Genomic DNA, 14784 nt, shown 5'->3' with positions numbered 1-14784 from the left:
TCCCTTCCAAGCTCTGCCATGCGCCCAAACAGTGTTTTACCCCCACATATGGGGTATCAGCCTACTCTGGACAAATTGCAAAACAACTTTTGGGGTCCAATTTCTCCTGTTACCCTTAGGAAAATAAAAAATTGGGGGCAAAAATATCATTTTTGTGGAAAAAATGATTTTTTTTTTTCACGCCTGGGCGTCATAAACGTCTGTGAAGCACTTGGGGGTTAAAAGTGCTCTCCACACATCTAGATAAGTTCCGTGGGGGTCTAGTTTCCAAAATGGGGTCACTTGTGCGGAGTTTCAATAGTTTATGTACATCAGGGGCTCTCCAAACGCACATGACACCCGCAGACCAATCCATCAAAGTCTGCATTCCAAAACGTCACTACTTCCCTTCCGAGCCCCGTGTGCCCATACAGTAGTTTTCTCCCACATATGGGGTATCAGTGTACTCCGGACAAATTGGACAACAACTTTTGGGGTCCAATTTCTCCTGTTACCCTTGGGAAAATAAAAAAAAATTTGGTGACTAAAAGATCATGTTTGTGGAAAAAATACGATTTTTTTATTTTTTTATTTTCACGCCCGGGCGTTATAAACTTCTGTGAAGCACTGGGGGGGTTCAAAGTGCTCACCACACATCTAGATGAGTTCCTAAGGGGGTCTAGTTTCCAAAATGGGGTCACTTGTGGGGGGTTTCCACTGTTTAGGTACATCAGGGGCTCTCCAAAAGCAACATGACACCCGCAGACCATTCCATCAAAGTCTGCATTCCAAAACGTCACTACTTCCCTTCCGAGCCCCGACGTGTGCCCATACAGTAGTTTTCTCCCACATATGGGGTATCAGTGTACTCCGGACAAATTGGACAACAACTTTTGGGGTCCAATTTCTCCTGTTACCCTTGGGAAAATAAAAAAAATTTGGTGACTAAAAGATCATGTTTGTGGAAAAAATACGATTTTTTTTATTTTTTTATTTTCACGCCCGGGCGTTATAAACTTCTGTGAAGCACTGGGGGGGTTCAAAGTGCTCACCACACATCTAGATAAGTTCCTTGGGGGGTCTAGTTTCCAAAATGGTGGTTTACCCCCACATATGGGGTATCAGCGCACTCAGGACAAATTGCACAATATCTTTTAGGGTCCTGTTACCCTTGGAAAGATGAATTGAGGGTGAAAAGATCATTTTTGTGGAAAAAATATGATTTTTTAATTGTACGGCTTTGTTATAAACTTCTGTGAAGCCCTTGGGGGTTCAAAGTTCTCACCACACATCTAGATAAGTTCCTTGGGGGGGTCTAGTTTCCAAAATGGTGTCATTTGTGGGGGGTTTCCACTATTTAGGTACATCAGGGGTTTTTCAATCGCGACATGGTGTCCGATCTCAATTCCAGCCAAAAACGTCAAATGGCGCTGCTTCCTTTCCGAGCTCTGCCATGCACCCAAATAGTCATATACACCCACATATGGGGTATCAGCGCACTCAGGACAAATTGCACAATAACTTTTAGGGTCCCGTTAAATTGGGGGTGAAAAGATCATTTTTGTGGAAAAAATATGATTTTTTAATTGTACCGCTGTACGTTATAAACTTCTGTGAAGCCCTTGTGGGTTCAAAGTTCTCACCACATATCTAGGTAAGTTCCTTGGGGGGTCTAGTTTCCAAAATGGGGTCACTTGTGGGGGGGTTTCCACTATTTAGGTACATCAGGGGCTCTCCAAACGTGACATGGCGTCCGATCTGTATTCCAGCCAATTTTGCATTGAAAAAGTCAAACGACGCTCCTTCCCTTCTGATGTCTGCCATGCGCCGAAACAGTGGTTCCCCCCCACATATCAGGTATCGGCGTACTCGGGACGAATTGCACAATAACTTTGGCAGTCCAATTTCTCCTGTTACCCTTGGTAAAATAAAAAAAATTGAACCTGAAGTATTTTTTTTGTGAAAAAAGATAAATTTTCATTTTTTTAAATATTCTAAAAATTCCTGTGACGCACCTAAAGGGTTAATAAACTTCTTGAATGTGGTTTTGAGCGGTCAGAATTGTAAAAATTGGCCCAGTCATGAACGTGCAAACCACCCTTGGGGCTTAAGGGGTTAAGTTACTTTCTCTGAGTATTGTAGGTGGCGATGATAGTTATGGAAAAAGAGGTAAGGTGCCCCCTTTATTTTTATATAACAGGATCCTTTGTCACATTCCAGTTTACTTTACTGGTTTTACCCATTTCCTTCAGATGAATCTGCATTTGTTAACTTATATAAAACAGATTTCCATTTTATCCCACCTGCAGGTGACGGGGATGATTCAGATGACAAGAGAGTGTCTGAGAGAACAGGTAAAGTTGTGCGAGCTATGTATGCATATATCAAAGGAGACACCTGTCCATCGCCCCATGTTTTAAAGCAAAATATGTATCTAGGCAATAATGATTCAAGTTGCTGTGTTTTCGAGCAGCATGAATCGTCTGACAGGTTTACACTACCCAATATTCAGCATGGCTTAGTTGGGGTTTGAATTCTAGGACCCCTCAATAATACTGTGAGAACAGCATTTTAAAAAGCTCTGGTAGAAAGGATGCGAGTGTGGCACCCGTCTTCCATAGATAACTGCATAGTGGAGTGAGTGACCACTGCTGCTTTCCCATGGGGCTCTCAGATGGTGGCACAAGTACATGGCCACTGCCCTATTCCCATGGGGCTGTTAGATGACTACATGGCACGAGTTAATGGGCACTGCTGCATTCCCATGGGGTTGTTAGATGACTGCATGGTGGCATGAGTGCATGACTACTGCTACATTCCAATGGGTCTGTTAGATGGTGGCACGAGTTCATGGGCACTGCTGCATTAAGGGGGCTATTAGATGACTGCATGGTGTCACAAGTGCATGGCCACTCCTGTATTCCCATGGGGCTCTTCGATCATGACTGCATGGTGTCACGAGTGCATGGCCACTCCTGTATTCCCATGGGACTCTTCGATCATGATTGCATGGTGTCACGAGTGCATGTCCACTGCTGTATTGCTATGGGGCTCTTCGATCATGACTGCATGGTGTCATGAGTGCATGGCCATTCCTGTATTCCCATGGGGCTCTTTGATCATGACTGCATGGTGTCACGAGTGCATGGCCATTGCTGTATTCCCATAGGGCTCTTAGAGTCCCGTTAGCGCACAGTCGTCCTTTTGTTCTCAGCGAGTGTCCCAAGAGACGCCCAAGGAATACTACATTAACAATTTTTTGCTTCTTTTAGGCTTCAGTACTGGTTTCAGAGGCAGGAGAGGCTTTGGGAGAAGAGGTAAGGCCCTACTCCGCTCATTATCATTCATGGAGACTTGCTGTAAACTAAAAAATAAATCTGCAAACAATATAATTTTTATTTTTACATTTTGCACAAATAAGTCAACAATTGCAATTGTAATACTATACAAATTGCAGTATTTAAAAACTGCCTAATAGAAGAGAAATAATTGCATAGTGGTAAAAATAAAAACTGATTCAGTAAATATGGAGACTATAGATAATCGGTGGGGAAATCAGAAGAAAGACCAAAGCCGAAGCAGCACTCTAACCCAAGTATGTTTATAATATGTTTACTTCACGTTGTAGTTTTATAAAACAGAACATTATAACATTTTTGTTTTCAGGAGGTAACAACGATGCAGATGGCAATAGGAATTTTGGAGGCACAGGTCAGTATCTACAGATTCTGACTTAGTTCTGACTCACTACTACTTCACACCTTGCCACAACTTTTATTTTTTATTTCTCCTATGCCTCATTGGGGGACGCCAGAGACCGTGGGTGTGGGTGTTATGCTGCTGGCCACTAGGAGGACACTAAACACAAAAAGAGGTTAACTCCTCCCCTGCAGTATACACCCGCTCGCTGGCTGGGAATTCCCCAGTTCTTGCTTAGTGTCTGTAGGAGGCACTTGGGTCTGGTTTCAGACCCCACCGTTTTTATTTTATTTTTTGAATTTTCTGTAAAAAAAAATTTTTAATTAGCTGAGTGAAGGAGGAGACTGTTCCTTTCTACGGCCCGTTCTCCCCCAACCAACAACAGGCAAGCACACGGAGTAACCCTTCACGTACCTTTCCTGCGACGAACGGGGCTGATTCCTCTGACGATGGTTCCCATGACGGTCGAACGGATACGAGGGCAAGCACAAGTTCGCACAGGAGTGCATGTAGAAGGACCTGAACAGCGCTTTAGCGGATGCCCTGAATCAGCCCCAGAGCTCTCCGTCCCCCTACCCAGAGGGAGGACCGATTGAGCATACCTCTTTAAGCTCTCCATCCCCCTACCCAGAGGGAGGACCGATTGAGCATACTGTACCTCTTAAAGCTCTCAATCCCCCTGCCCAGAGAGAGGACCGATCGAGCATTCCCCCATTCAAGAACTCCTCCAGCTCTGCTACATCAGCTCAGGAGAATAAGAATGGACTTAGGCGCTGACTTAAGCACTGGAGTTGAGGTATGGGGGGTCGGGTCCTGCCCCCGGGAGAAGCACTGACTTAGCGTCAACGGCGGCACCCCATCGCGGCCCCCTGCGTGCTCAGCATTTTCAGTTGGCCCCAGAAATTTAGTCCCCGGCATTTCCCGGCCTGCTAGGCCACAATTTCAATAGCGCCGCCCACTAGCCCCGCCACGCTACCGGCGCCTGCCGCGGTTAGGCCAAAAAGTGAGCCCCCTGCTTTTCCGGCCTACTAGGCCGCAATTTGAATAACGCCGCCCACGCTATTGTTGCCGCCCCCCTCCTCTTGGCGCCTCTCGTTCCTAACGAGACGTGCAATTTTAATCTCGGGGGCCATGTCTGTTACCTCTGCTGCAGTTAACCCTTGCAGGAGCAGCCGAATACCGGGCGACGACACAGGACCACCATTTTTCCTCCCGGGGGACATAACACAGGACTTGAGGGTAAGCTGCATCTGCCCTCGTATTAAAGCTTAACCCCTTCCTGACATATTTGCTGCAGCCAGACTCTGCCGTTAACCCTTTCTGGAGCGCTATGCATCACTCGAACGAGCCTAAACGGGCTGTTAAGAAATACACCGCGTTTTTAACCGTGTGTACCACTTGCAAGTCTGCCCTACCCAGTGCACAATCTAATTCGTTGTGCACGGACCGCGCAGCCTGCGCCCCGACCTGCGCTCCAACGCCCCTCGCAGCGCTGCTGATGGGCTTCCTGCGCATGGTACCCCTGAGTGGACTGCGCCCTGTCACGGTCGCTGGAGTCTCTGACCCAGACTATTCTCCCTCCGGGAGGACTATTAAAGTCAGGAGCCATGCTCGTCCAAGGGATGGTCAGGTCTCTGAAAAAGCGGACACATGGCGCGTCCCCTAGTCACGTTCGCACTTCATCATCAGCGACTCCTGTCTCGTTCGCCCTCTCCTGAGGTTCACATCGATCATGCCTCTGAATTCGTATCTGACGCGTCAGCCCCTCAGAATCCCCCAGCTGATCATAGAATCGTAGAGTTGGAAGGGACCTCCTGGGCCATCTGGTCCAACCCCCTGCTCAAAGCAGGATTCGCTTAATCATCCCAGTCAGATGTCTGTCCAGCCTCTGTTTGAAGGCTTCCATTGAAGGAGAACTCACCACTTCTCGTGGCAGCTTGTTCCACTCATTAATCACTGTCAGAAAGTTTTTTCTAATCTCTAATCTGTCTCCTCCCATTGCTTCTAGTCTTTCCTTGTGCAAATGAGAATAAAGTTGATCCTTCTACAATGTGACAGCCCTTTAGATATTTGTAAACAGCTATTAAGTCTCCTCTGTCTTCTCTTTTGCAAACTAAACAATCCCAAATCCTGCAACCTTTTCTCATAAGACAGGGTTTGCAGACCGGTCACCATTCTGGTTGCTCTTTTCTGAACTTGCTCCAGTTTGTTGATGTCTTTTTTAAAATGTGGTGCCCAAAACTGGACACACAATTCCAGATGAGGTCTGACCAAAGAGGAGTAGAGGGAAATAGACTTCACGTGATCTAGACTGTATGCTTCTGTTAATACATCCTAGAATTGCATTTGCCTTTTTTGCTGCTGCATCACACTGTTGACTTATATTCAGTCTGTGATCTATTAGTATACCCAAATCTTTTTCACATGTGCTGTTGCTTAGCCCTATTCCTCCCATTCTGTATATGCTTTTTTCATTTTTATTGCCCAGATGTAGTACTTTGCATTTTTCCCTGTTAAAAACCATTCTGTTAGTTGCTGCCCACTTCTCCAGTTTATTTATATCTTTTTGAATCCTCTCTCTCTTCTCTAGTGTTAGCTATCCCTCCTAGCTTTGTGTCATCAGCAAATTTAATCAGTTTACCCTCAATTCCTTCATCTAAATCGTTGATAAAGATGTTGAACAATACAGGGCCCAGGACAGAGCCCTGTGGTACCCCACTTGAGACATTCTTCCAACTGGATGTACAGCCATTTACGAACACTCTTTGGGTCCGATCACTAAGCCAGTTATGAATCCACCTTACAGTTGCCTTGTTAAGAGTAGCTTGATTCTCTTATAGAATCAGTCAACAGGATTCTAAAATTGGATGAGGAAATTATTCCCGCTCCAATCTCCGTCTCATTTATGTAACAAGTGTGGGCGCTGTTATTTTCCAGCCGTCCAGTAACAGGGATTGGCCACATAAGTGGCTCTATGGACAAAAGTATACTCTGGCTAAATACTCCAGAACTATTGAAGGATTGATTACAGTTCCCTCCGGTGAACCTTCCTGTACCGCGGCTTTCTTCTACAACGCTCCTATTTGTTTCTGGGCGTGCCTCAGTCAGAAACCCATCCGATCGTCAAAATTGACTACCTGCCCGTTCAATATGTGGAAGCTTCAGGAGCAGCTCTTTCTCCATCCTTCGTGGCAGTTTAGATCACCAAGGCAATTGCCGCTTGGACAGAAGTCCTGATTATTTAATTCCAGGGCACAAATCTTCTCCGCAGGCAACCACTGTCGCCAGCCAGATGATTCATGCAGCGTTCTTTGTAGTAGACTCTTCTGTTGATACCGCCAATTGCGCGGATCAATCTGCCGCTAATGTGATCTCCATTAGAAGAGCCCCAGGGCTCCGCACCTGGTGAGAGCATTCCACATTGAAAAGATCATTGACTTCCCCCCCCCCCCTTTCAAAAGGGTCGTCTTTTGAAGGGAGACTAGACCAGCTCATTTCTGATTTTACCAGGGGGAAGAAAGTAAATTCCTTCCTCTGTAAAAGGGCTGTTTCGCAACCAACAGCCGACACGTTTTCGATCTTCTACAATCCCGGTTGGTCCTCTGCTTTCTCTTTTGGATCAGGTCGGTCCCCATGTGGAAACAGGCTCCCAGACCTCATACGGACCTAACCGTTCTTGGAAACCCAGCCCTAGGGATTCTGGATCTAGGCGAGCCAGATCTCATAGATCTACCCAATGACGGAAATTATGTCTGGAGGCTGGTGTTCTTCGGATACAATATAGAATTTATTCTCCCCTTTCAACCCGGGGGTTTTTACTTTCCTTTTTCCACAAGAGAAAGACAAGAGCCTTCCTTCGGGCTGTTTAGGCTCTGCTAAAGGACGGAGTCATCATTCCGGTCCCCCTTCACGAAAGGTTTAGGGTTTTTTTATTCAGACCTTTTTTGTGGTTCCAAAAGAGGACGGGACGATGCGACCCATTCTGGATCTCAAATTGTTAGATCAGTTTCTCAAAGTACGGTGATTCCGAATGGAAGCTCTCCCATCAGTTGTCGCTTCTATGGGAAAGGGGACAGTTCCGAGCATCCATCGACATCAAGGACACTTACCTTCACATTCCGATCTGCCCGTCCCTTCAGAAGTTCCTGCGTTTTGCAACTCACGAGAAACACTTTCAGTTCGTGGCTTGTCCTTCGGACTTGCCACCGCTCCCAGGGTTTTTACTCTCCAAGAGTGGTAGTGTTACCGTATCTGAACGACCTGATCATCAAAGGTCCGTCCCTTCCAGCCCGTGAGGAGTTTGTGGATATCAGTAGATACACCTTCTCGCCTAAGGTGGAAGATAGACTGTGAAAAGTCTTTCCCAGGACCGGCTCGCACTTCCCGCGAGTTCACCACCCTCCCTCAGTAGAGACCCAAGCCTTACAACAAGCAGCGTGGTCTTTTTCGACCGGGTTCTCACTCCATTCATTTCACCATGGGAGTTCTCGGAAGGATGGTGGCAGAGATGGAAGCAGTTCCATTTTCCACAGTTCCACCTCCGTCCTTTACAACATGCGTTGCTGTTAGCTTGGAATGAGAACCCGTTCTCCCCGGATCGTCGGATTCCTCTGTCCCTGCGGGACAGGCAAGCCCTCAGGAGGTGGACACTGAGGTCCTCCCTGAATCAAGGGAGGCCTTTACCCCCCGTAAGATGGTTGGTAGGAACCACCGACGCAAGTCTCCTCAGCTGGGGTGCGGTGTCTCGTCGCCACACGGCACAGGGTCATTGGTCAACCCGAGAGTCACGTCTCCCCATTAACATTTGGTGACACGAACAATCACATTAGCTCTATGGAGTTTCCACCTCACCCCATTGGGTCTCAATCAGAGAACGCCACGGTTGTAGCGTATATCAATCGCCAGGGAGGAACCCGGGACAGGATGGCCATGCACGTCGTGAGTTACATCTTCTATGGGGCCGAGACCAACCATTCGCCCATCTCAGCAAGCCACATCCCGGGCTTGGAAAAATTGGGAGGCAGATTTTCTCAGTCACCAAGGCATTGCCTCGGGGAAGTGTTCTCTTCATCTGGAAATCTTTCAGCAGATTTGTCTTCGCTGAGGAACCCCGGATGTGGATCTCATGGCCTCAAGACTGAACAACAAGGTTCCTCGGTTCGTTTCCCGATCGTGCGATCCATGCGCCATCGGAGCGGCCATGGCGCTGTTTCCGGCTCCTGTACATCTTCCCCCCTCTTCCCTTGCTTCCGAGGGTCATCAAGAAGATCAGAGAGTAGGGAGTACCAGTGATCCTAGTCGCGCCAGATTGGCCGTGCCGAGCATGGTATGCAGAACTAATACAACTGGTCGCCGACGTGCCCTGGCAACTTTCAGATTGTATGGATCTACTCTTGCAGGGCCCGATTTACCACCAGAACTCTGAGGCCCGGTCTTTGACGGCGTGGTCGTTGAATCCTGGTGTTTAGCTCAGGCTGGGTTCTCTCACGTCGTGATATCCACCATGATTGGTGCTAGGAAACCTGTGGTCATGCGCATATATCACCGCACCTGGATAACCTTTTTCGTGGGCAAGGTTCATGGTCAATCACCTCTGGTGTTTTCCATTCTGGCCATATTGGAATCCCTTCAATCTGTATTAAGATAAAGGCCTCGCGCTTTGCTCGCTCAAGGGCAAAATTTCGGCCTTGTCAGTGCTTTCCCAATTTGCCACAAGGCTTCAAGTCAAGACATTCATTCGAAGAGTTTTCCATGTGGCGTCTCCTTATAGAAGGCCACTCATGGGGCCTTAACCTGGTTCTTGTGGCCTTACAGGAGGTTCCTTTTCGGACTGCTGCAGGACGTGCCACTGACCGTCCTCTCTTGGAAGGTGGTCTTTCTAGTGGCAGCTACGTCAGACGAGTTTCAAAATTCAGTCCTGTCCTGTCGTTCTCCTTTTCTGCATTTTCATCAGGAAAAGGTAGTTCTCAGGACATCCCCGTCCTTCCTGCCCAAGGTCCTCTCCTCTTTCCATCTCAACGAGGAATTTGTTTTGCCTTCGTTTTGTTCCGGCGCCAGTCCATCGCATTGAGAAGGCCCTCCACACCATGGATGTGGTTGGGGCGCTGAGACTTTACACCTCGCGGATGGTTCCCTTCCACAAGTCAGATGCCCTGTTCATGCTCCCAGTGGGGCATAGGAAAGGTCTAGTCGCGTCATAAGCTTCGCTAACAAAGTAGATTCGCTTGGCGATCCAGTAATCCTTCCGTGTCAGGAAAGCGCCTGTCCCAGATGGGATTAAGGGGCACTCTACCCGTTCAGTGGGCGCCTCTTCGGCACCAGGCCCCGGCAGACCAGGTCTGCAAGGCTGCGACTTTGTCCAGTCTGCATGCTTTTTACAAGAAATTACGAAATTCATTCTCAGGCCTCTCCGCGAGGCTGCGACTTGGTCCAGCTTGCATACCTTTTACAAACGGTGCCTAATTCATTCTCAGGCTTCTGCGGATGCAGCTCTCGGCAGACGCAGCCTGCAATTGGCAGTACCACGGTGTTAACTCAGTGGTACATTGGGTATTAGCAGAAGTATGCTCCCCACCCATGGACTGCTTTAGGACGTCCCACGGTCTGTGTCCCCCAATGAGGCGTAGGAGATAGATTTTTGTGTACTCACCGTAAAATCCTTTTCTCCGAGCCAATCATTGGGGGACACAGCACCTACCCTGTTTGGCCTATTGGCTCACTGTAGCATTTTTAGGTCTTGACAGTTATGATTGTCATTCGTTTAATACTCCTATACTGCTTTTTTAACCGAACTGGGGAATTCCCAGCCAGCGATTGGGTTTATACTGCAGGGGAGGAGTTAACTTTTTTCTGTGTTTACTTAGCGTCCTCCTAGTGGCCAGTAGCATAACACCCACGGTCTCTGTGTCCCCCAATGATTGGCTCGAAATTATCACAAATTACTTATTTTTTACTTGGTTCAGATGAAAGTGATGGCTTTAAAGGCTTTGGGAGAAGAGGTGAGTTTTTAATTATTTTTTTTCATACATAATTTTCTCCTTGGTATTACATTTTTTTCATTGTCATTTTTTTTTTTTCTTGTTTAATCTAACTATAAATACTTGTATACTGAAACACAGAAAAATAGTATAACAAACGTGTAAATACGCTGTTGTAAAAAATGTTTGTATGGAACAGTAAACAGCAAGTGCTAGTAAAAATATAACAAAGCAGGGTATTTGGTTGATACGTTTTTGCAAAAAATGTATACTAAGCCGCTCCACCAAACGTCAAGGTATACCCATATCAGGGCAGTCCTAACCGATGTATTTATAACCTGACTGTGAATAGTACCTATATGAGCAGGATTTAGAAAGGTAATGTCTGATGTGGACACGCTGTGAAAGACGGCTTTTTATGTGCATGGCTCACGACAGGGGTGGGGACTTCCCAAAACTTGCAAAAGCAAGAAACCAATTGAATACAAACGCATAAGCCTTGCCACAATTTTTTTTTTTTTTTTTTCTGGTCTCCATAAATCACAAATTACTTATTTTTTACTTGGTTCAGATGAAAGTGACGGCTTTAAAGGCTTTGGGAGAAGGGGTGAGTTTTTAATTAAATTTTGTTTCATACATAATTTTCTCCTTGGTATTAAATTTTTTTCTTTGTCATTTTTTTTTCTGGTTTAATCTGTAACTATAAATACTTGTATTTTTTGGACAGCAGCATACTATCGTTCCAGTCTTTTTGTGTTTGCTTTTCAATTATAAACTATTAAAACATCTGTCATTCACATTTAGCTAACAATGATGAGGCTGATGGCGGCGATGTGGGAGAGTTCAGAAGAGCAGGTAATGGTGAAATTAACCTTATACAGGCAGCGTGCTGATAGATTGCATCTGATCCCAGAGACCACCACCGTTACGAAGTACAGTGGCAACCCAACCATCTTATGTGATGGAGCCATGTCAGAGCCCTGGTTTTGGGATTGGTGGGGTTCCCCCATTGTCTTACATCTCATCCTATATCAGCACTGCACATAAGTTATCGGAGGTAAAAGTATCGCCATATTTCTAGTTAATAGTATTAGGGGGACATAAGGCCCGTGGGGGTACACACCCTGCTAGTAGGAGGCTCGACACTTGGTAGGAAGGTGGTGGGCCATACCCTTAGACACGAGGCAGCTCAGCCAAAGCTTCTCACCCTACCCAGTCCGAATCCTCGGAGGAGTGTGGTGGGGGCGCCTCTGACTTTCTCTTATGTCAGAGCAGGATTTTCTGCTGGCTTCAAATATGCAGGATTTTATTAAAGCAGTGAGAGACTTCCTCCAGATCAAGGACTAGTCAGCCTCCCCATCTCGGGAAGTGGTTTCCTTTTGTCGACACTGTATGAAATGTGTCATAAAGACTTAAACAATCTTCCAGCGTGAAAGTGAATAACCCCTGATTTGCCTTTCCTATACGGGGTTTGAGGCCCTCTATCCCTTTGCAAAGAATTGGTTGACAAATGGTCCATATCTTTGGACCCCCTGGCAACTTGAGTCACTATTTTGCCCTTTTTTTTTGATGCGTCCTCTGTGTCCTTCGTCCCTCTGTGTCCTTCTGGATTAAGAGGATTGACACTCTAAAGCTGCTTTTTATTCAGCAAGCTCCTTACGTCCTGCCCTACGGCGTCCAGGGTCAGCATCTTCTGGGGAGCTTCAGGAGGATCTTTTCAACCTTTGTTCTCATTTGCTGCTTGCTTTAGTTATTTTGAGAGACTGTTCCCTTATCGACACAGCTTGCGGCCCGCTGAGCTGCCAATTCTGTGACTGTTCAAGGATCAGATCGTGGTCTACTGACCTGGTATCCAAAAACAGCCTTACTCTGTACTCCCCTTTGCAGGAGGTGGACTCATTGGAAAGTGGGCTTACATGATGACATCAAGGATGCTACTGTGAGCAAAACTAATTTTTCTCCAGAATTATAAGCACTCATCTGTCTACAAGCTTCCAGGCCTTTTCACTTTTTTCGTAACTAGGTCATCCCAGTACCTGCAACTCCAGGAGGCTCTCGTTCAGGACTAAACCGTCCTGATAACCCGCGCCAGAGCTGCGCACCCTCCACTGCATTTAGGTCCTTCCTCTTGTATCATTTTTTTTTTTTTTTTTTTTTAGCCAAGCAGAGGACATCCTCTCCTTCACAAGTTAAATGGCCCTCTTTTCCAGTTTTTTGAACTCTTGATGGCAATGCTCCTTGCCAGAGGGGTGGCATCAATCACTATCTGGATCATCCTCTGAATAAGTCCTCATCCATAGAAGTGTCGGGGTCGTAAACGACAATGAATCCTCATCTAACTTGTGGGGCACAGACTTCTTCTGCTTTAAGATACGCAGCATGACTCTTACAGAATACTATGGTTCTCTGCAGAAAAACCACTGGTAGCGATATCAACACTGATGTTCCACAGTACGGAGCCTCACGTTCGACGTACTAGGAAAAGAGCCTCGCGCTCAATATTTCCTTTCCCTAACCTTGAACAGCAGTGATTAACAGATTATCCTGCCACGATATTCCAACAGTCGGGAGGCGGTCTCCTAGTGAGAGCCCTCCACAGAAATACAGGTGGTCCCTTCTCGGGACGTCTTAATTACCTAGCTGGTACAATATCACAGAGGCTGCGTCTCCTATCCCTTCCTCTAGGTTGCCCCACAATCTGCAACTAGCTCAATTTATCACTCCACTTCACTACTAGACAATAGTCACGGGTAGGGTGGTTGAATGGAGTACAATGACCGGTGGAGGAGGTGTGGTGTACACGAGGACGCGCAGAATGCAACGTCTCTCAGTTGCTGGTTCAGAGCGTGGCACAGGATCGCACTCGGTCTCACCACTCGACCGGTCACCCCTCAGACCCAAGGAGACCACAGACAAACCAATAACGGCTGAGACACTAGCAAGTGTGACACATACAGTGTATATGATCTCACTTACCGTGTTTTGGAGGGTGATCAGTCCTCGAGGTCAGCCACTACAGGTATCATCCACAGACATCCAGGCATGGGTCCAGAGGAGCCTCGGATCACTGTCCACGCCCCACGTTGGGCGCCAAATTGTCGGGGTCGTAAACGACAATGAATCCTCATTCACCAGTCATTCCAAATCATTGTGCGAGCGCAAAACATCTGGTACCGATTAAGAATGACTCAGACACGCAGCTGATTCAGTCTTAGCTGATGTCCTGCATCCACACCTGTCAGGAGCAGTACAACAACTGGCTTTTATTTACAAATACACAATACTATATTGAGTGTTAGGGGAAGGCGTGCATTAGGCGGGGTTTATGCAGTATACATCTAGTGTCCAGTCTCTCTCTGATTCGTCAAAACGTCTCCCGATGGTTACTCCTTCTTCACATTCCTGAGTTATCTTTTTTGAGGAGAAATGAAACTTAGGAGAAATGAAACTTAACTTAACTCTTTAGACACTGAATTTAAGTGAAAGTGAACACTGGCAGCCATCTTTAATACAGTTACATTTGCATTAGCAAGCAATTAGGAAAAACTTATTGTTTCACAGTATAAAAATATAAAAGTTATATAAGAAAATATATTTTCACCTTGACAGAAGTAATACCCTTCCGGCCTCCAAATCACCTTGGATTCCTTCGAGTTCTTCGGCTGGATCATGAACAGACAGATATCATGTCTGATGCTCTCCAGCTCCTGGATTTTCTGAGCTTGATCTTCGACACCCAGGTGACAGGTGTCTGGTTTACTGTCCACCAGTCGCTCCTTTCATAGAGCTGTAGCGTCTCATTGTGGATGGAGTCATCTTGCTCCATCTATTTTTTGCATGAATGTTTTGAGCTAGAGGGTATAGGTTTTTGAGGCGGTTTTCTTTGCCCATAATCGCTCCACTCAATGTCTTGCACTAAAGAAAGAACACCACCTGTGTAAACCTTTTAGAGAGCTGTTATCTTTAACTCTCTCCCATTTCAGGGATCTCCTGTTTCCAGGACGTCCACCTGACAGCACCATGGAGGACGTCCTCCTCCTCACAGGGACAGGAAAACACACGAGGTTAAAAGGTCATGTCCCACCCCCTCTCCCTCAGTGTTTTTCCTGTCCCTGCAAGGAGGGACACA

The 14784-nt window shown here is 46.6% G+C and overlaps 1 protein-coding gene across 3 annotated transcripts in view; it reads left to right on the top strand.

The window, feature by feature from the left end:
- DDX4 (DEAD-box helicase 4) overlaps nt 1-14784 on the top strand; it is a 140405-nt gene that overhangs the window by 80772 nt on the left and 44849 nt on the right. For 2 of the 3 annotated variants that reach the window (XM_073556650.1, XM_073556648.1), the window contains 6 exons: nt 2289-2333; nt 3252-3296; nt 3646-3690; nt 10641-10676; nt 11227-11262; nt 11460-11510. In XM_073556650.1, the coding sequence (XP_073412751.1) occupies nt 2289-2333; nt 3252-3296; nt 3646-3690; nt 10641-10676; nt 11227-11262; nt 11460-11510 (258 nt within the window). The remainder of the gene's footprint in view (nt 1-2288; nt 2334-3251; nt 3297-3645; nt 3691-10640; nt 10677-11226; nt 11263-11459; nt 11511-14784) is intronic. The other variant, XM_073556649.1, reaches the window with a different exon arrangement.

Source organism: Dendrobates tinctorius, unplaced genomic scaffold (genome assembly GCF_039654945.1).
Source record: "Dendrobates tinctorius isolate UK_male_01 unplaced genomic scaffold, ASM3965494v1 ptg000237l, whole genome shotgun sequence".
NCBI classification, from domain to species: domain Eukaryota; kingdom Metazoa; phylum Chordata; class Amphibia; order Anura; family Dendrobatidae; genus Dendrobates; species Dendrobates tinctorius.
This window is presented reverse-complemented; position numbering and strand designations above follow the sequence as displayed.